At 48.5% G+C, this 19,941-nt stretch overlaps 8 protein-coding genes across 8 annotated transcripts; 4 read left to right on the top strand and 4 right to left on the bottom strand.

Annotated features, from left to right (window-relative positions):
* Nucleotides 1–1,013: 1,013 nt before the first annotated feature.
* Nucleotides 1,014–3,025, bottom strand: EV420DRAFT_1642848 (peptidase M24, structural domain-containing protein; the record flags this gene model as incomplete). Its single annotated transcript, XM_060477420.1, has 4 exons — nucleotides 1,014–1,531; nucleotides 1,602–1,700; nucleotides 1,764–2,082; nucleotides 2,930–3,025. 4 exons carry the CDS (start codon nucleotides 3,023–3,025, stop codon nucleotides 1,014–1,016), a joined length of 1,032 nt encoding a protein of 343 aa, XP_060330778.1.
* Nucleotides 3,026–3,084: 59 nt separating this feature from the next.
* On the top strand, nucleotides 3,085–5,611 carry EV420DRAFT_1764161 (uncharacterized protein). The gene is made up of 14 exons (XM_060480770.1): nucleotides 3,085–3,210; nucleotides 3,260–3,428; nucleotides 3,483–3,757; nucleotides 3,810–4,021; nucleotides 4,076–4,214; nucleotides 4,268–4,393; nucleotides 4,447–4,575; nucleotides 4,627–4,664; nucleotides 4,715–4,791; nucleotides 4,848–4,930; nucleotides 4,988–5,002; nucleotides 5,050–5,109; nucleotides 5,162–5,305; nucleotides 5,359–5,611. Exons 3-14 carry the CDS (start codon nucleotides 3,578–3,580, stop codon nucleotides 5,425–5,427), a joined length of 1,272 nt encoding a protein of 423 aa, XP_060330777.1. The 5' UTR covers nucleotides 3,085–3,210; nucleotides 3,260–3,428; nucleotides 3,483–3,577; the 3' UTR covers nucleotides 5,428–5,611.
* Nucleotides 5,612–5,840: 229 nt separating this feature from the next.
* On the bottom strand, nucleotides 5,841–7,745 carry EV420DRAFT_1620671 (uncharacterized protein; the record flags this gene model as incomplete). The annotated part of the gene is made up of 8 exons (XM_060475598.1): nucleotides 5,841–5,871; nucleotides 6,202–6,490; nucleotides 6,546–6,605; nucleotides 6,665–6,755; nucleotides 6,809–7,240; nucleotides 7,304–7,495; nucleotides 7,590–7,640; nucleotides 7,716–7,745. 8 exons carry the CDS (start codon nucleotides 7,743–7,745, stop codon nucleotides 5,841–5,843), a joined length of 1,176 nt encoding a protein of 391 aa, XP_060330776.1.
* Nucleotides 7,746–8,836: 1,091 nt separating this feature from the next.
* EV420DRAFT_1542659 (Rad1/Rec1/Rad17) lies at nucleotides 8,837–10,135 on the top strand. Its single transcript, XM_060473171.1, has 10 exons — nucleotides 8,837–8,882; nucleotides 8,936–9,006; nucleotides 9,057–9,121; nucleotides 9,170–9,209; nucleotides 9,233–9,501; nucleotides 9,621–9,678; nucleotides 9,729–9,759; nucleotides 9,790–9,845; nucleotides 9,866–9,948; nucleotides 10,023–10,135. Exons 1-10 carry the CDS (start codon nucleotides 8,874–8,876, stop codon nucleotides 10,112–10,114), a joined length of 774 nt encoding a protein of 257 aa, XP_060330775.1. The 5' UTR covers nucleotides 8,837–8,873; the 3' UTR covers nucleotides 10,115–10,135.
* A 1,292-nt stretch (nucleotides 10,136–11,427) lies between these two features.
* Nucleotides 11,428–14,187, bottom strand: EV420DRAFT_1542649 (uncharacterized protein; the record flags this gene model as incomplete). Its single annotated transcript, XM_060473170.1, has 13 exons — nucleotides 13,833–14,187; nucleotides 13,568–13,779; nucleotides 13,377–13,515; nucleotides 13,159–13,332; nucleotides 12,978–13,109; nucleotides 12,889–12,926; nucleotides 12,763–12,839; nucleotides 12,627–12,709; nucleotides 12,549–12,563; nucleotides 12,447–12,500; nucleotides 12,251–12,394; nucleotides 12,167–12,197; nucleotides 11,428–12,119 (listed from the first exon to the last, which is right to left on the bottom strand). Coding segments are annotated over exons 1-13 (1,848 nt in total), but the record flags the coding sequence as incomplete, so codon positions are not given.
* Nucleotides 14,188–14,833: 646 nt separating this feature from the next.
* Nucleotides 14,834–16,041, bottom strand: EV420DRAFT_1764158 (peptidase M24; the record flags this gene model as incomplete). The annotated part of the gene is made up of 4 exons (XM_060480769.1): nucleotides 15,376–16,041; nucleotides 15,247–15,324; nucleotides 15,189–15,215; nucleotides 14,834–15,145 (listed from the first exon to the last, which is right to left on the bottom strand). The coding sequence occupies exons 1-4, from the start codon at nucleotides 16,006–16,008 to the stop codon at nucleotides 14,834–14,836; spliced, it is 1,050 nt and encodes a 349-aa protein (XP_060330773.1). The 5' UTR covers nucleotides 16,009–16,041.
* A 1,412-nt stretch (nucleotides 16,042–17,453) lies between these two features.
* Nucleotides 17,454–19,074, top strand: EV420DRAFT_359812 (uncharacterized protein). Its single transcript, XM_060481842.1, has 6 exons — nucleotides 17,454–17,503; nucleotides 17,558–18,017; nucleotides 18,071–18,282; nucleotides 18,338–18,475; nucleotides 18,526–18,960; nucleotides 19,012–19,074. Exons 2-5 carry the CDS (start codon nucleotides 17,811–17,813, stop codon nucleotides 18,686–18,688), a joined length of 720 nt encoding a protein of 239 aa, XP_060330772.1. The 5' UTR covers nucleotides 17,454–17,503; nucleotides 17,558–17,810; the 3' UTR covers nucleotides 18,689–18,960; nucleotides 19,012–19,074.
* Nucleotides 19,023–19,856, top strand: EV420DRAFT_1542635 (uncharacterized protein). The gene is made up of 8 exons (XM_060473169.1): nucleotides 19,023–19,049; nucleotides 19,100–19,176; nucleotides 19,230–19,315; nucleotides 19,373–19,387; nucleotides 19,436–19,492; nucleotides 19,545–19,679; nucleotides 19,730–19,738; nucleotides 19,793–19,856. Exons 1-8 carry the CDS (start codon nucleotides 19,030–19,032, stop codon nucleotides 19,850–19,852), a joined length of 459 nt encoding a protein of 152 aa, XP_060330771.1. The 5' UTR covers nucleotides 19,023–19,029; the 3' UTR covers nucleotides 19,853–19,856.
* The last annotated feature ends 85 nt before the right edge of the window (nucleotides 19,857–19,941 follow it).

Raw genomic sequence — 19,941 nt, 5'->3', positions numbered from 1 at the left:
TTGTATGGCATTCATACCGACTTACCTTGGAATACAGTTGTTCAGGACTTGTTTTCGGATGTAAGCCAAAAGAGCCTCGGCCTGGGCTTTTGGTAGTAGACTACTTAGTACATGACAACTTTCAATACTGGACATTCTTGCCGATAACACGCATGTACCATGTAAACTTTAAGTGTTATGTCCAGTACTGGGTACTGAGGCACAGCGCCGAGCATCTGCTAGTCTCGATGGGCATTTTTGGGTTATGTGTCTGCTGAGCAGTTCCAGAGCGACGACAAAAACACTGTATATCTGCGTATCATTTCAAGTTCACAGCTTCAATCTTCTTCAGCCCCTTCCCCCTACACACTAACATATTAGCGCTCAACATCGCACCCACAAGAGGAACTTCGTTCTTTCATACTCGTACGTATGGCTCGGGTTGCGTGCATATTACAATTTTCACGTCAAAGATATATCTGTGGAGCAGTTCAGTAACTCAAGTTAAATCGCATAGTACGAAGCTTACAAGCAAATCATGCCGCCTTCCCAACATCCTCGTCTTGTACCGGCTCCATAAATACTACATCATCCTTTGTCTCCGCAGCTGCTTTGGAGCAACAAGAACATTGTGCCCCCCCCCCCTTTTTTTTCCACTAGCCAGGATGATGGTTCCACGATGGCTTCCCAGAATTGGGTCCCCTCGTGAAAAGCGAGACATTCAAGTTGCCATTGACATATCGGAAACCTCCCTTTCCGGTCGGTAAGTTGAAGGTATCTAGAGCTGAGTATACCCAGACAAAGATGATGCTCTAGATTGTCTTCTAAGCCGTCTCCTTTGCTCAAACTAAGGAAAGGGGACTAGAGCCCGACGGCTTTCCCTGTAGAATTTCAGGTGAGTTAATTATAATAAATTTTTCGTCCGCACTTGGATTACCGATGGTTGGGGTTGTGTTTAGCCTTGGATTCGGTGCGAACTCGACTTGAGGGACGTCGAGAATTCAGCGCTGAAGATTGGGGCTAGATATATTACCCTACGGCTTCCAAGGCGACAAAGCAGGTCCCCCCACTCTGGCTGTGAGGTACACTGCACTCCCATTTTGCGCAATGTAAAAGCAATCTTCGAGGCGCACGCCGATCTTGCCCTCGATATACACCCCTGGCTCGTCGGAGAAAGTATGCCCTGTCTGGAGGATGACCTCGCTTCCACCATTCAAGTACGGATCCTCATGCACCTCCAAGCCAATTCCGTGTCCAAGACGATGCGTAAAATACTCTGCATACCCCGCGAGACCGAGGAAGAGCCTCGAAGCCTCGTCGACACGTTTGGCGACTACGCCTGCATGAGCAGTCCCAAAGGCAATATGTTGAGCAGAGTGGGCAAAGTTCCATATTTGGATATGGGTATCGGGGATGGTGGAGGCGGGGAGGGCGAGGGTACGTGTGACGTCGCTCCAGTAGCCGTGCAAAGAGGCGGTGCAATCGAATAAGGCAAATTCGTCGAGGTGGAAACGGCGATCTGTGCCGCTTCCGTAGGGGAGGGCGGCGTTTTCTAGGCGGGGTAAGATGGATCAAGTCAGGAATGGGTGGGTGCGTTCCTCCGAATAAGGTAAGGCATCCACCGTCTTTTAGTCCAGCGTCGGCGAGGGCGCGTGCGATGAGATTACGTGCGTCGGACTCTCGCATGCCGATGTGCATTTGTTTGTGTGTTTGTCGGATGGCTAGAAGGATCGTGTTTAGTATATCTAGTACATGTAATCAAAACACGCACACCTCGTTGACACACTTGAGCAACTCTAGCTCTCCCTCTGACTTGCGTTCTCGCAACTGCTTGATCTCTGGGGGAGCAGCGCTCACTGTAGCATTTGGGAACACTATTCGTAGGCCATCGACGGTGAAATGACGGATATTCCCATCTACAAATACCGTCCCTTCGATATCAGATAGTTGTCCATACGGAATCTCATCCTCTGCCCATTCCACCCACTTCACATCAGACGGGATAGGGAGTAATCTTGCACGCGTGCCTTTGAACTTGGGCGTAAGAACCGTCACCCGGGCAGAGGCATCCACGATAAGCAGTAGAGGTCTCTCAGAGAGGTGCTAGTGTGAGGTCGAGACATTGGCATAGTAGAGTGCGCTTGCACGGGGCCCTGTGATGTATGGAGGCGTTGAGAGTAGTGAGAGTCTCGCCGAGAGTAGACAGGCGAGTGTGGAATTCGGAAGCAAGGGGTGGGCCGAGGTGCGAGCAGTGAGAAGACGACTTGCTTGTCGGTTTAGGTAGACGCGATGGGTAAGGATAAGCTATCAAGCACGCCGCCACCAACACAAGACAGAGCAGATACCATCTCCTTCGTTTAGCCTGGGGCGGCGGCGATGCCTCAACTTGGCCTCAACCTTGCTTTCAGATTCAGAACCCATGTACCGGCCCGAACAACCGAGGAGTACCCGCCGGGACATGCCGCAACTTAGTCCTTCTCAACGATTCCGCTACCATGACTTCGCTGCTCCCGCTTCATCGCCGTGAAAGCCTTAGGATGAATATATCCCGTTCTACATGCGCTCGGTATAGCTTGCTTGCTCTTCAAGATAGTTGCTTTCACGTGCCTAACTTCCTACAAGGGAATCATGAATGTTTCAACCAGTACGAACAATATATAGACAATAAGCAAGGACCTTACCTACGGCTGAATAGAAATCAGGACTCGTTCACACCTAGTATCTTCAAGTCAGTTCTCTTTCGTATCTTCCTGAGTATATGTAGTTGGAGTTAACGTTGAACTGGAATTTAGGGAAACTTGCCGTAGGTTGCAAAGGGGCCCTTTGCAGGAGACGTGGCAACCCATTCGGATGTGAATTTTAGGTCTGTTGCAGAAGAAATATATGATGTTGTCGAGTCCCATCAAGCAGGAGGACTTTGACTCTGTCGATTTTTTCAACGCCGACTAACTCCTGGATTTCCGGTTGTCGTATCCCATCCGCAGTGCCGAGAGATCTGGCAAGTCCGATAACGCCTCTGCTGATCTCTCTCAAGTTCCACGAACATGATCTGGTGTTGCCGTAGATGGTTTAGCGCGCCCAGGGCCTCGAAAATCTTCTGTTGGTGTCGAAGAATCAACACCTTTGAAGTATGTCACTCCGAATCATCTTGTATCGGCGGTGTTTGTGTCCTATTTCATTGGTAGCGAAAGGAAGAGAACCCCGATAAACGTTCACGTCTCTTCTACAGAGGTGAGTCTCTCAAAAGATCTCGTTTTGCGTATTGATCAACGGATTATAGCCGTCGACGAGCCAAGGTGCCACGGAACGCCAAGCCTCAACTCTACACGATGCTGCAACAGGCGTGGTAGCTGGTGCAACCACAGAGAAAATATCGCAAGGGCTCAACGACACTACGTTGTGTAAATCTCGTGACCTCGCCTCTCCCATCGCAGAACTGGTATCTTCAAGTTAGTTCTCTTTTGTATTTGAGTACAGTTGGAATTCACACCTGGCACTGTAAGGAGGCTTTCCCTAGGTCGGAGGGGTGCACTTTGTATCAAGTTTAATGTTACCGCGTGGCAGTGTTTGATTGTATTACATGTCGTAAAGCCAAGGCATGCTGTTTTCGATACATACAGCATTTTATTCCACAACCACCACTATCTCTTCAGGATACACGAACGGCGAGTCGATGGCGAGGATCCTTACCTTGGTCAAGAACGCAGCGAAAAGGCCCATTCCCTTTGTCAAGAAGAAGGGCGTTGAGACTCTCACAGTGCCTCTGGAATGTCTAAAGGTACGTGGTCACTAGATTTCAGCAGGTAACTATTGTTACTGAGGTTATCTAGGCGACTGCTGGTTTAATCCCGGTACCGGCCCTTGGACCAGCAACGGATATTGTCCTTTCGATCTTGAAAAAGGTGGATGAGAGCCAGCAGAATACGGGAACTGCCCGTGAAATTGCAAATCTGTGCTTGAAGGCACATGTCACATTATCTGAGCATCTGCAGAACGTAGAAATCACGCCTACATTATTGGCTAGCATTCAACAATTTGAAGCGTACGTCCTTCTCTACCTTACTTAGTCATTGATTTTATCTGGGTGTGCCAATAGGGATTTGCATGACGTCGAAAACACTGTGGAAGAGTACGAACAGAAGATGTCGATTGAACGAACGCTCTATTCTAAATCATATAGCGATGAATTGCAACGCCTCGAAAAACGGGTCAACAGAACTCTGTCGCTTTTCCAAGTAAGGAGTACAGGACTCTCCTGACTCGGATGTCGTTTTACCCATTGTTTTAGATAAAGAAGTTACTTTCGCTTGAAGAAACCTGCGCAAAGATGTCCACGTCTTTACAGCACATCATTGAACTATTGCTTATTAACCGCTCCGAACCTGCTCCGAAGCCCGAAGAACCACTAGTAGATGTAAGTTAAGCCTTCCTGACAAAAACTGAAAGCGCTGCTCATGAAACCTGTAGATCGTGCGGAGAAGTCAGCTCACTCTCTGTGAAGAGCTCTTTCGTTGTCCAGGGTTTAGCGTTCAAAGAGCAGAAATGCATGGAAAGATCGTTACCATCAAAGTGTTCACAGGCTGCAAAGCGAAATCGGTATGAAACCTGTGTCCTCATTCTTAGCTGTTGGTGCTAAGCTGCTGCCAGACCTGGGAAGTGCCAAATACGTTGGACTTGAAAGTTATGTACGTGGCATTAGGATTCTGCGCGTTTTGGTTACATAGCTGTTCTGTAGGCATCCCAACCTACCTCACCTTATCGGAGTTTCAACTTCTGATGAGCGGGGGGCCTTGTTCTCGGTGTATGATCTTGGTGATATAATAATTACCTCGAGCTTGGAGTGAATGACCAATTTATAGAATATACAGATATCAAGAGCCGGCTTGTAGATGTCATCCCGTCATGGTTGACGATCGATTTCGATACTCTCAGTTCTTTGATCGACAAAATGGTGCGTATAGCGAGATCGGTGATCAGCTGTTCCACGTTCTTACAACTGAATCAACAGGTTAACGATGTAGACGTAGGTGACAGCTGTCTGTATCATTTTATGTACTCATTTTCAACCAGAGTGCATGGGATCATTTGCAGGACCAAAATTGTTTGTTTGTTCCGTCTGACGGAATTGTAGTAAGCACGACGGTATCCTTATTGATGCTCATAACTAAATGCCATGATACAGTACTTTGATATTCTTTGTGATGCCCGCGGCCGATTCGTCGTCTCACTCCCTCCGGGAGCGGCTAGCTCCTTAACTGCCTTGGTCTCTCCTGTGGACTGTGCCGAATTTGAGTTTGTGATGGACGACACCCGTCATAACGCTGAGGTTGGTACTCCTGTTTGTTTGGATTGAACTGCTTGTTGACAGCGCGAATGCAGGTCCTTAGAGTAAATCACACCAGTTTGTCTATGCTTGAATTTTTCACTGACCGACCACTGAGACGATAAGCACGTGTATAAATACACGCAATCCGTTCTGTATCCGTTCTATATGCGACCGGGGTTAAACCTGCGGGAGCTTGTTTAGCAGACAGCCAGCGGTTATCACACGGACGTACGTAAGACCTCACAGAAATATGGCATTCATACCGACTTACCTTGGAATGCAGTGATTCAGGACTTGTTTTCGGATCGTAAGCCAAAAGCCTAGGCCTGGGCTTTTGGTAGTAGACTACTTAGTATATAGCAACATTTAATACTAGGCATTCCTCCTGATGACGCGCATGTACTATGTAAACGTCAAGTGTTATGTTCAGTACTGGACACTGAGCTCCACTCTTTTTTGTTGAACTCACGAGGGAACACGTAGGATATGGAGACGTCCCGTACAATGCATGGAGCCTTAGGGAGAAACGGTAACCCTAAGAATCTACTAAAGCCACGGTGATCATACTAGTAGACAGATTCAGCAGTGTTTTTCTATTTCAGAAGATGCCCTACGCTAGGACCACGAAACCAAAGATTACACTAGAGCACAATCTCATCATATTCATACAAAATCATACGTTTATCTGTCGGAGTACAACATGAATTACACAGCTTGTGTTTCAAACATTGCCCTACAACCATCCATCAACCACTGCATCGCACCAAGAACACAGAGTACTCACCCTGAAGGACAAAAATGGGATTTCACGTTCCCAACTTGGTCGTACCAGCCTCCCACCACCCGCCCCACCCATCGTACCCTGTGCGGACGGGGCTCCTAAGAGCCAGCAAAACCGTCGGATATCATCATCATCCGAATAAAACTCATCATCAACCGACGCCAAATTCGTAAAATTAACCTTATACCTCAACAACCTCCCAATCCCCCCAAAGCCCTTGGCCCCCTCCTGCGAGCGATTCGTCACAAACTCGAGGTTCGCATCAAACTCTTTGTACTTTTTGGCGAACCACTCGAGGAGCACTTGGGGTTCTTTGGATTGTTCCATTTCGAGACCGGTGGATTTGTCAATGAATTTGGCGCGGTCTTTGTCATGTTCTTTGTTGTGGTAGATGCCAATTTCCTCTGTGGGGTGGTTCGTGGATGAAAAGGAGGGGTAAATAAAGGGGGGGATGCTTACCTCCAGCGGCATTACAGAGGATGTAACGCGTGATATTGAGGTTCTCCGATACGATCAGTCCTGATGGCTCCAAGTTCGAGAGCCTTGAGCTTGTCTTCGATGCCAAAGCAGTACCATACCCTGACTAATTTCGTCAAAGTATTTTCGAATGAGCCATTTCTCCTGCACAAACTTGATGTTCACAAGAGACTCTGCGGCGAGTTCGATGGCCTAAAAAACCATAATTAGAGACCACAATCCCCCCCACAACACGTCAATCCCACCTGATTGAACCCATTCTCCCCACCATAACTAACCTCCACAACTTTAATAATCTTAGCCGCCAACCTCAAATCGAACATATCACTCTGACTGAGCTCCGTCTTGAAATCCGCGCTTCCCGCCAACACGAGGCCCGTGACGTTGACTTTATCGTTCATGATAAAATGCTGCACCACCAGTTCCGCTACCTTGCGCACGTAGTTGTGTCTCTTGTCATCATGGAGACGGGAGAAACGCAACGCGGACTGACCACCTCGACCATGCTTCTTGGGAAGGTCGACGGTGAATTTATGGATGACCTTGCGAGTGTTTCTAGCGAGCGTCTCGAAAAGGGTACCGTTTCCATCCATGTCGATGAATCCAACCCGAGAATTGGACTCGAGAAGTTCCAAGAGGGCTTCGGTGTGGAATTTATTGTTGCAGAAATAGAAGGACTGGGATAGAGGTCGAGTGATCAGGATGCTTTTTTCATTTTATTGGGGGAGGTACGTGTTGACAGGCTTGTGATATTCAAAATCGAACGAGACGTTCTTTTCCTTGCCTTCGCCTGTTAGAATCGTGCCGACGAAGAGCACGAGACCGTTGGGAGGGTCTCGGTTGTAAAGCTTGAGACGCTGTTGGGTACTGTTGATGGCTGCGAGGACGGAGAGGCGATTGACTCGAGATTTGATGTTGGACGCTATGCCATACTATTCTTGTGTTAACATGGCAGACGCTCAGGATATTTGATCCTGCGGGGTTGCTTAATACCCGCACCATGGTTGCGCAGAGGAGAGAACAGACCTTTGAGGGAAAGATTAGGCTGATTGTGGATGTCCCTGCTCTGAAGAGTAGCTCAGTATCGTAAGAACAGGCAAGCAGGAAGGAAGGACGTACCCTCTATAGTCTGGCGTTGGCGAGGGCGCGTACGATGAGGTTATGGGCGTCGGACTCGCGCATGCTGATGTGAATTTGTTTGTGTGTTTGTCGAATAGCTAGAAGGGTGGCCTTTGGGTGTATTAGTATCTCCAATACATGAGAGAAAAGCATGCACGCTTCGTTGGCACACTTGAGCAACTCCAGCTCTCCCTCCGACTTGCAGTATTCTCGCAGCTGCCTGATCTCTGTGGGAGCAACGCTTACTATAGCCTTTGGAAACGCCGTTCGTAGGCCATCGACGATGAAATGACGAATATTCCCATCTACAAATACCGTCCCTTCGATATCAGATAGTTGTCCATATGGAACCTCATCCTCTGCCCATTCCACCCACTTCACATCAGATGGGATAGGGAGTAATCTTGCACGCGTGCCTTCGAACTTGGGCGTAAGTACCGTCACCCGCGCAGAAGCATCCACGATAAGCAGCAGAGGTCTCTCGGAGAGGTGCCAGTGCGAAGTCGAGACATTGGCGTAGTAGAGTGCACTTGCACCAGGCTCAGCGATGTATGCAGAGGCGTTGAGAGTAGTGAGAGTCTCGCCTAGGGTAGACAGGCGGGTGTGGAACTCGGAAGCGGGGCGTGGACCGAGGTGCGAGCAGTGCGACAGCGTTTTGCTGACCACTATAGGTAGACGCGATGGGGAAGGATAAGCTATCAAGCACGCTGCCACCAACGCAAGATAGAGAAGGTACCACCTCTTCCGTGTAGCCTCGGACGCTTCGATCTTGCTTTGGAACGAAAGTCAAGTACCGGCCCGAACAACCGAGAGGCTCAGTCTTTGGGTCGAACCCTCCCAATTTGTCAACTCCTCTTCTTGATCTGCCACCATGACTTCGCCAACCCCGCCTCCCCCAGACCCAGACAAACCCGAGACCTTCACGTCTACTCCAGAAAAACTGTCTAAACCACCAAAGCCCGAAGAATCGTCGGCGGAACTAACTCTAGCGGCGGCACTTACCAACGGCGACTGGCAGGCTATCTTTTCGCAGCACAACGCGTACTACATTTACAACACCGTCACCGTGCAGACGGTGTTAGGCCAAGGCCGGCCCTGGTGTTATCCGGATATATAGTACTCTAATAAATTTAACACGCCAAAATAACGCGTCTCTTGTGACATCGTCCTGCAAATATCATACCGTAAACTATGCTACCTGTACGTCTCGACCATTAGACAGTGACCACCATCCTTACCCGTCGAAGTGTCAGGTGTTGAAGGCTTCCGTCCACGATGTACAGTACTCTGCAGCACTTTTATGGCGTCAACTTAGTCAACGTGAGTGGCGCCACAGGAGTGATATATGTGGGGTTTTCTCAGCCATCTTTAGAGGGCTACAATTACCGTCACCAAGAGAGGCTTTATTACAGTGGTTGAAGAAGCGCGTACTCTGTTAGGTTTGTGCATCTGAGTATCTCCTCTTCAGGGCTAACACGAAGAGTTAGGAATGGCATATATCTTTTCCAACGTCTTCGATGAATACGAGTGCAATTCCGATCGCCAGGCAGCACCCAGGATAGCGCAGACGATGAAGACACAGACAATAACGCCTTTGAGGTGCCTCTGAACACCCTTATAGAATGTCCGACCATATTCGGAACCGCGGGCGGAACTAACTACAACACCGCTGGAGGCGGCCGACATACAAGGTGTAAAAAGGTCGGCGATAACGACGACGGTGATGATGGCGACAACAACGACAACGACGGGGGACGGGGCAGGATACAACAGTTCTTTGGTGGTGGCTCTGAAAAGAGAACGGGGATGTCATACACTGGTGCTGGGTACCCTTGACTCTGCTCCTGTGCGTGTATGCTATGCTTTCTCTCCCACTGTACGTCTCAAGTATGTCCTCCGCCAGCGCCGAAAACTCGTCTGGTCCGACAATAACGTGAGGAATATCTACATACGATGCAGAACCCCACCTCGAACTTCCATTTGATCTGGAAAATAGGTACGTGTGATCAGGCTCTCCGTGAATATCATCACTGACTATCAAACCAGGGTTCTCAAAAACATTCTCAAAGCTACATTCGTTCTTTGTGTATCTTTTCATTTCTACTAGTCAGAATGGCTACGCGACGCGCTCTCAGAATTGGATCCCTCATGCGAGAAACTAACGTTTATTGGAATCCCCTGAGGGAAGATCCCCAAAGACAGAAGGCCAAGTCACGGGTAGGGTTGAAGCCAATGCTTCGTATCCAAGCTACAGGAACATTCAGTAGTACGTGGGCCTGATCCTCTAGATTTCTCTTGCATGACGACAGAAAACTTAGATGGACTACCCGAACGACCGAGACGTCCTAGAAACTTTTGATTGCGCACAAACCATCAGCTTCAGGTCCAACACTCTGCACACCTCCATGCGTTTTCTGACATCACAATTTTAGTTATCGGTTTGCTCACATCTCTCGAACGCTGAGAGCACTGCAGAGCTCTACAAAGACGTCGCTACGGATTGATGATGAGGGCCTGCTGAGTCTTCAGTTCCTTATGCCGTCTCCTTCACCCAAACTAGGGAAAAGAGATGAGGGCCCAGCGGCTTTTATAGAATTTCGGGTGAGTTTTCAGTTGAGTTTTCTTGCACAAGACTCAGTTGCCATGTCAGTGTTTAGCGTTGGATGATGACTAGCTCGTGTTGTGTACTTATACTAGATTCTTGTTGAATACACAAGTATTGACCGGTGTCGTGTTCGAGCACGCTTGAGGTGCTCTTCGTGAGGATCGCCGAGAATTCCGCGCGGAAGGGGTATTTACCCAAGAAACAATATTGGCTGCTTCGACACAGGACAAGGTGGCCAAAGCTCGTGAGGGAGGGTGGTGGGGACTCCACTTACCTGGTATTCAGATCTCAGGCTCAGGCATTCACCAAACATCGTGTTACACCCTAGATGTATCAAAGTTTAGAGTTTAGAGAGAGTGTGGCCTGTCTGGAGGATGAACTCACTCCCATCATTCAGATATGGGTCCTTATGTACCGCCAGGCTGATCCCATGGCCAAAACGGTATGTAAACGATGATCACCGTTGTTACAGGGCAAAATCAGATGAAACATAGGAACCCACGAAAACCCAAACTATGTTGCAGATAATACAGTACTAGACGATGTACGATGAGCAGGGAGAGATGTGATGATGTCTGTATAACTAAATTATGATATGCTAGCCTCCTTCTCCTTCGCCTCGCGCTCCTCGCGCTTTCCGCTCTCGTTCCTCCCGATGCTTCTTTACCCACGCCATCCCGCCGCCATCCTCCTCGTCCCCGTCCTCACTCTGCAGCTTGCCCCACATGCCCACCCGCCTCCTTCGACGACTTGACGTTCCCCATTACTTCATACCACCACTCAACAATCTCCGGCTCAGTATCAGGAACGTTGGCAAACAGATGTTTTTCCCTCTGTGCCTCCTTTTGACCATAGATCTGCCCATTTGACGGTGGGAATGGCGGTAGGAGCGTCAAGGGGGACCATGGTCTCCGGGGTGATGTTTTTACGAGTACCCGTTGCAGACGACTTGCGAGGAGGAGGCTTCGTCGGCCGAGTGGCAGCGGCGGCAGGGGTAAAAGATGGCGGTGGCGGGAGGGCCTGCTCAACTGGGGGAAGGAGAGAGGGATATACCAAAGCGGGATTAATGAAGTCGACAGCCGGTGAGGTAGGCGACATGGTACACAGTTTTTCCAAATCCGGGAACTGTGGAGGAACCGCCAACAGTTCTTCGTACGAGCGGAACATTTGCTCATCCGCATCCGATATTAATGGGGTATAGCTGTCCTGGAAAATGGGAGTTGTAAGGAAGTGGGTCTGAGCAGTGTAGTAAATCGTCGATGCTTCAAACGAGTCCAAGGCGTCGCTGTAAGGTGTGTCGAAGAGCGGCGATGTGCCTGACGATAAAGAGTCAGTGAGCCGATCGTCATCGGAAACAGCCATTGAGTCGATGGTCAAATTAGATGACGATGGCTGTTCGTTTAACATAGCTAGATAATTGCGCCGTAGGATCTCGAACGTAGATAGCTCTTCAATGCGTTCCCCGCAAATAATACAGATTTCATTAATACACGGCAGCGGGTGCACAACAACCTTGTTCTCAAGAATGACAGGTGTAAGAGTTAGCTCTTCTCGCATATATCCTTTGCATTTGTGGTGTTCCGTAGGCCGACGAGAGGTATAGACTCGACGAACAGGCGGACAGAACGTTTTGAGGCATACGAATGATCCATATTGCTGTGAGATCTCATGTACACTGGTGTCATAGCGAGATGCTGACTGCCAAAACAGCTCCCGCCGAGGTTTAATCACAGTCGTATTCGACGATTGAGATGAAGTTGCTGGAGAAGATGTGTCCTCATCTAACTGTATACTGGGACTATCCTGGGACTCTGTGCGGTACGGATCATCATCTAAGTAGCTGGTCAGTGGACAAATCCAAGCATAGACACTCACTTACCATAACGTATATGATTAACTTTACGAAAGATCTACATTCTCGCTATTAATAAGCAATTCTAGCCAAGCACACAGGAGAACCAACGTTATCACAGATGTCGTCCATCGCATGTAAAAGGCTTAGGTTATGGTCCTCGGGAGAAGTCAAGGTGGTTGTTGAAGAGGTGGCCACTTCCGGATGGATTGCGAGTACCACCCGGCCGCGAGCATCCCAAAGAATATCAAAGCTCTATATCATTGCATTCAGTTACGAGTATCAATAAGGATACTGTGGTGCTTACTTCCGCACCCAGATCAAACAAACGAGCTTGCTCCGACAGATTATTCAGTGCACTCTGGTCGCAAATAAGTGCAGAAAAGCAATTCGAGCAGATGCCACCTACAGAAATTCCGTGAACCTGTTGGTTCATTCGTAAGTCTAAGAAGGTGGAAAATCCGATCACGGGTATTGCTATACACACCATTCGGGCACACATATACATGATTTCGTCAATATCCTGGTGCATCCATGACATGATAACACCCTCAACGCTGTCCTTAATATCTATAAACTCCATCAACTGGGCATTCATTCGGAGCAGGAGGTATTTAGATCACCAAGATCATATACTGAGAATAGGGCCCCCTGCTGGTCAGGACTTGAAGTTCCGATAAGGTGAGGTAGATTGGGATGCCTACGAAACAGTTATGCAGCCAAAACGTGAGAATCTGGAATGCACATACATAATGTTCAAGTCGACCTTCTTTGATGCTTCCCAGGTCTGGCAATGGTTTAGTACCGACACCCTCGAATGAAGACATAAGTTTCGTACTGATTTCGCTTTACAACCTGTGAACACTCTGATGGTAACGATCTTTCCGCTGCGCATCTCTGCGGTTTGAAGGCTATAATCTGGACCATTGATGATCTCCTCGCCGGGAGTGAAATGACTTCTCGGCACGATCTACAGGTTTCATGAGCACTCCTTTCAATTTTTGTCAGGCTTAACTTACTTCTACCGATGCTCCTTTGGACCCCAGAGCAGGTTCGGAACGGTTCACAAGTACTACAGTATTCTGCTCGATACGTTGTAGGGATGCACCATTCCTTAAAATATTTTGGTTGACGTGCTGTATGGATGCATACATCTTCATGCAGATTTCTTCAAGCGAAAGTAACCTCTCGATCTAAAACAATTGGTAAATGGTCATCTAAAGAGTGTGCGGCGTACTTGGAAAAGCGAAAGAGTTTCGTCAACCCGTTTTCCAAGGCGTTGCAATTCATCATTATCTGATTTCGAATAAAATAAACGACGGATCGCCGTCTTGTGTCTGTATCGTTTGACGAATTCTTGGACGTTATGCAACTCCCTAACAGCACTCAGATGAAAACAATGACTGAGTCGTGTAGAGAAGGACATACACTTCAAATCGTCTAATGCTTTTCAATAGAGTCGGTGTGATTTCCATGCTCTGCAGATGCTCAGATAATGTCACATGAACCCTCAAGCACCGATCTGCGATTTCACGGCAGTTCTCCGCATTCTGCTGGCTCTGATATGCAATTTCCAAGATGGAGAGGATGATATCCGTCGCTGGTCCAAGGGCCGGTACTGGGATCAGTCCTGCAGCTGCCTAGGATACTATCAGCAACAATAGTCGCCTAGTAAGCTCTAGTGATCGCGTACTTTTAGACCTTGCAGAGGAATTATAGCAGTCTCGACGCCCTTCTTTTTGACTAAGGTAAGACCCTTTTTCATCGAATCGCCGTTCGCAGTGTATCCTGCAGAGATGGATGTAGTTGTGAAAAAAGATGCTGTGCGTATCAAAAACAGCACGCTTTCCCTTTACCACATGTTCGGCAGAAGGAAGCAAAAGGACCGGTGCACATCAAAATATCATCAAATGCAGCCCCTAGTGGTAATTGACGACACGAAACTATCATGCATATGTTGGGGTTTTAGGCGCAGCGGTCGAAGGGAACGTGGTGGTAGGGCTCGACGCAGGTATATTCCAGAGTACACGACGCGGGATGGTGGTGGTACGAAGCCCAAATTTTACGGTAACGATCGGTAAAGTAAATAATGGTCAAAATAATGTGTAAAATAAAAATGGTGGCTGGTGGCTGTGAAACTCCATCCTCAACAGCATACTTGATTTTCAGTGCTAAAGCTTGGGGGCGTCCCTAGGACTTGGTAGTTCGATTGTTGTCCGACTTACATCAAGCCTAGCGAACATTCCGTTGAGCTTGTTTGTGCCAAATCAAGCTGCAAAGTAGTAGTAGTGGTCGCACTAGCAAGCCGTCCCACCTAGAGGGTGATATAGGATGCTCACCCGAGTAGGACACTATCTATACAGTTGTACTGCAAAGTCAGACCTCTTAAGCATTATATGGCCCGTGATACCTGGCTGGGAATAGTGTCGTAAACCAGACTCAACGGTCCGTATGATTATATATAACTCGTTCAGTGAATATATAAATCGTCGTTCACCTTCTAGATATCCTGCCCCTACGGCTTCCAAGGCGACGAAGCGGGACCTCCCACTCCCGCTGTGAGGCACATTGCACTGCCGTTTTGCGCAATGTAAGAGTAATGTAAGAGGCACACACCAACTTTGTCCTCGATATACACCCCAGGCTCATCAGAGAAAGTATGCCCTGTTGGGAGGATGACCTCGCTCCCGCCATTCAAGGGTCCTCATGGACTTCCAAGCCAATCCCATGCCCAAGACGATGCGTGAAATACTTTGCATACCCCGCAAGACCGAGGAAGAGCCTCGGAGCCTCGTCGACGCACTTGGCGACTACACCTGCATGGGCAGTCCCAAACGCGATATTCTGAGCCGAGTGGACAAAGTTCCATATTTGGATATGAGTATTGGGGATGGTGAAGGCGAGGAGAGCGAGTGTACGTGTGACGTCGCTCCAGTAGCCGTGCAAGGAGGCGGTGCAGTCGAACAAGGCAGTCTGTGCCGCTTCCGTGAGGGAGGGCGGCGTTTTCTAAGCGGGATGAGGATTAGGTCAGGAATGGGTTGGCGCATACCTCCGAATGGGGTAAGGCATCCGCCGTCTTTTAGTCCGGCGTCGGCGAGGGCGCGTACGACTAGGTTACGGGCGTCGGACTCTCGCATGCCGAGGTGCATTTGTTTGTGTGTTTGTCGGATGGCTAGAAGGGTGGCCTGTATAGGTCTGTTAGTAATCTCCAGAACATGAGATGAAAGCACGCACACCTCGTTGGCACATTTGAGCAACTCTAGCACTCTCTTCGACTTGCGTTCTCGCAACTGCCTGATCTCTGGGGGAGCAGCGCTTATTATAGCCTTTGGGAACGCCGTTCGTAGGCCATCGACGATGAAATGACGGATATTCCCATCCACGAATACCGTTCCTTCGATATCAGGTAGTTGTCCATACGGAACCTCATCCTCTGCCCATTCCACCCACTTCACATCAGACAATATAGGGAGCAACCTTGCACGTGTACCTTCAAACTTGGGCGTCAGGACCGTTACCCGGGCAGAGGCATCCACGATAAGCAGCAGAGGTCTCTCAGAGAGGTGGCAGTGCGAGGTCGAGATGTTGGCGTAGTACAGAGCGTTTGCACCAGGTTCAGTGATATATGCAGAGGCTTTGAGAGTAGTGAGGGTCTCGCCGAGAGTAGACAGGCGAGTGTGGAATTCGGAAGCAGGGAGTGGGCTAAGGTGCGAGCAGTGTGACGACGAGTTGCCGATCACTTTAGGTGAATGAGGCGGGTAAGGGTAGGCCATCCAGCACACTGCTACCAACGCAAGACAAAGAAGGTACCATCCCTTTCGTTTAGCCTGGGGCGGCGACGACGCTTCGACCTTGCTTTCAGAACCCATGGAAAACAAAGTCAAGTACCGCCGCCAGGATAGCCGCAAAATCCGGCCCGAAGCCACCCGTCTCTCAATTTGTCAATTCCTCTTTTTGCCCTTGAATACCATGGCTTCGCCAACCCCGCTCCCCCAGACTCAGAGCGGCCCGAAACATCCACTGCTACTCCAGGAAAAAGTAGAGGAACCTCAAAGCCCGAAGGGCAGAACCAACCTTAGCGGCGTCCACCAACGGCGACTGGCACGCCATCCTTTCACATTATTACTCGACACACATACACTCTCGCAGCATTGCGTCGACAGGACAGCGTTTAATATAGCGGATACATTCAAGTGTTATTTTTCAACAACTCTTCTCGCTTTCTGCTACCATGGCTTCGCCCACCTCTCCCTCCCCAGAACCAGAAATATCCACTGCTGCACCCGAAAAACCAGAATACGCAGTCGAAAACCTACGCGTACAGCATCGAGGACAGCTATTTTATCGTTACTTTGGTTGTCATTGTTGATTCCAGTCCGTTACGCGTAGCCGACGTACAAGGCGAACGTTATCCAAACCTATTCCACGCCATCTTAGACATCGCATTGGCTTCGACATACATAAGGATCTGTACCTAACCGGTAGGACTCTGAGCGAGGCATTCTGCAGACAGGCCGTTCATTCTCAGACTAGCCAGGGAAGTATATCGCACCCGAAGATATTGACGGCTCGATTTCACGGCTTTAACGCTATGTTCAATTCATACATATCCACCACTTACCTTACATTTCTGACGCCACCACCACCACCGCATTTTGACCTCGAACCCCCACTGTTCCTACGACGTATGACAGAATATACTGCTTTCTCTAATTCCAATGCGCTCCCTACGCAAACGACCATCACTTGGACTCCAATGGAGGCAAACTCGGCAGTGTACACCTCGTGCTTTTACATCGCGCAGCACGATAGCGCAATGTACCTCGTATTAGGGCGGTATTTCCCATTTCATCGCCATGGACACCCGCTCAATTTCTGCCGATGCAACATGGCAAGTTGCGACGCGGTGGGGCGGCGTTCTCGAAAGCTTAGAATTCTTTTCTTGCGTGGCTAGGCTCTTCCTGGAAACATTGACAAGACTCCCGAGTTTCAAAGTTTCACACGTAGTCCCTGACCGGAGGTATATTTCCGATATACAAAATCGTTCTTCCATCTATAACTCGAGAAGTACTACGACCGTCCTCTTTCCCAAGGCTATGAAATCAAAGTCGCTTCGTTTTGATGTATCTTCAGGGTGTGTCTCTTAAGTCTTTGTTCGGAATTGGGACTCTTACTAAGCAGGAATGTGAAGAGTTTTTCTGGTGTCTTCGTGATTGAATAGCTCGATGTGTGCATCGCAGGTCGCTTCGAGTATCTACTACTTGTGTTGCTTCACGACGATAAAGCAGTTGCGCTACTAGATAATGGCATCATCGGTCATCGGACGGTGCCTGTTCCATCGTGATTCTGGTCGACAATTTCGAGGTGCGTGCTCTTGTGCTCTTGACCCATCCCGTACTAAATCCGATATGGTTCTAGTATCTGGTTAACGACGTTGGTTCGTCCTCTTCGCTCTCGCACACTCAACACTCGGTCAATGTAGGATTCGCAAGAGGCGCAGCAATCCATCCTGATGTAAATTTTAGGTCGGTAGCAGAAGGCTTCTCTAAAATCCTTCTTTTTTTGCTACGAACACAGCGCTTCAGCAGTGAAAATCAAATATTATGCGTCATGGTTGCGTGTCATCAATAACCGGCAGTGACGATGCATATTTAGACTTGTTCCGGTCCTGATGCCGAAGATGTGGGAAAGGCAAAGCAAGCTGTTTTTGATGTCTACAGCATCTCTTTCCACAACCATTACCATCTCCTCAGGATACACGAACGGCGATTCGATGGCGAAGATCTTTACCTTGGTCAAGAAGACGGCGAAAAAGCCAATTCCCTTTGTCAAGAAGAAGGGCGTTGAGACTCTTACAATGCCTCTGGAATGTCTAAAGGTACGTGGTCACTAGATTTCAGCAGGTAATTGTTGTTGCTGATGGTCATCTAGGCGGCTTCTGTGTTAATCCCGGTACCGGCCCTTGGACCAGCGACGGATATTGTCTTTTCCATTCTGAAAAAGGTGGACCAGAGCCAGCAGAATACGGGGACCGCCCGTGAAATCGTAAATCTGTGCTTGAAGGCTCATGTCACTCTATCCGAGCATCTGCAGAGCGTAGAAATTACGCCTGCCTTATTGGACAGTATTCGACAGTTTGAAGCGTGCGTCCTTCTCTACTTTACTTAGTCATTACTTTTATCTGGGTGTGCTGGTAAGGATTTACATAATGTCCAAAACACTGTCGAAGAGTATGAACAGAAGATGTCGATTGAACGAACGCTCTATTCTAAATCATACAACGATGAGTTGCAACGCATCAAAAAACGGGTCAACAGTACTCTGTCGCTTTTCCAAGTAAGCAGTACAGCACTCCTCTGACTTAGATCCTTTTACTGTTGTTTTAGATCAAGAAGTTACTTTCGCTTGAAGAAACCTGCGCAAAGATTCACGCATCCATGCAGTGCAACGAACAGAATACTGCCGCGATTTATGCATACTTGCAGAGCATTGAACAGAATACTGCAGCGATTTATACATACCTGCAGCGCATCGAACAGAATGCCGTAGAGAGCACATCCCTACAGCGCATCGAACATAATACTGTGGTGCTCATGAATCGCTCCGAACCTGCTTCGAAGCCTGAAGAACCACTGGTAGATGTAAGTTAAGCCTTCCTGACAAAAACCGAAACGGGTGCTCGTGAAACCTGTAGATCGTGCGGAGAAGTGATCTCACTCTCTGCGAAGAGATCATTCGTAGTCCAGGGTAGTCTTCAAAAAGCAGAAATGCATGGAAAGATCGTTACCATCAAAGTGTTCACAGGCTGTAAAGCGAAATCGGTACGAAACACGTGTTCTCATTCTAGGTTGTTAATCCTAAGTCATTTCTAGACGTGGGAAGCGTCAAATATGTTGGACTTGAAATTTATGTACGTGGCATCAAGATTCTGCACGTTTTGTTTACCTAGCTGTTCTGTAGGCATCCCAACCTGCCTCACCTTATCGGGGCTTCAAGCTCTAATGAGCGGGGAGCGCTGTTCTCGGTGTATGATCTCGGTGATATAATTACCTCCTGCTTGGAGTGAATACCTAATTTACAGAATATACAGATATCAAGCACCGGTTTGTAGATGTCATCCCGTCATGGTCGGCGATCGATTCCGATATCATTCTCAATTCTTTGCTAGACAAAATGGTGCGTATAGTGAGACGTGTGACCAGCCGTCCCACGTTCTTACAACTGAATTAACAGAGTCGCGATTTAATAGTAGGCAACAGCTGTCTGCATCGTTTTGATGTACTCATTTTCAAACAGAGTGGCCTGAATCATTTATGGGAACAAAGGTGTTTGTTTGCTTCTGACGGAAGCATAGTAAGCACGACAGTATCCTTATTGATGCTCATAACTAAATGCCATGATACAGGACTGTCTTTTTCTTTGTGACGCCCGCGGCCGATTCGTCATCTCGCTCCCTCCGGAAACGGCCAGCTCCGACTCCCCTGCGAACGATATGGAAGAGCTTTATTTTATGGAGGGTGACACCCACCATAACGCTGAGGTTGGTACTCCTGTTTGCTTGGCTTGAACTGCTTGACAGCGCGAATGCAGGTCCTTAGAGTAAATCACATCGGTTTGTCTATGCTTCAATTTGTCCACTGACCGACCACTTAGACGATAAGCAGGCGGATGAAGACAACACCTCTGTTCTGTGTTGGTTTCATGTGGGGATAGGATTAAACCTGCGGGAGCTTGTTTGGCAGACAGCCAACGGTTATGACACGGACGTGCGTGAGATCTCACAGAAATATGGCATCATACCG

This window comes from Desarmillaria tabescens (assembly GCF_030435595.1).
Source record: "Desarmillaria tabescens strain CCBAS 213 chromosome Unknown EV420scaffold_17, whole genome shotgun sequence".
In the NCBI taxonomy this organism is placed as follows: Eukaryota; Fungi; Basidiomycota; class Agaricomycetes; order Agaricales; family Physalacriaceae; genus Desarmillaria; species Desarmillaria tabescens.
Note: the sequence above shows the minus strand (reverse complement) of the source record. Positions and strands in the feature narration are given on the sequence as shown.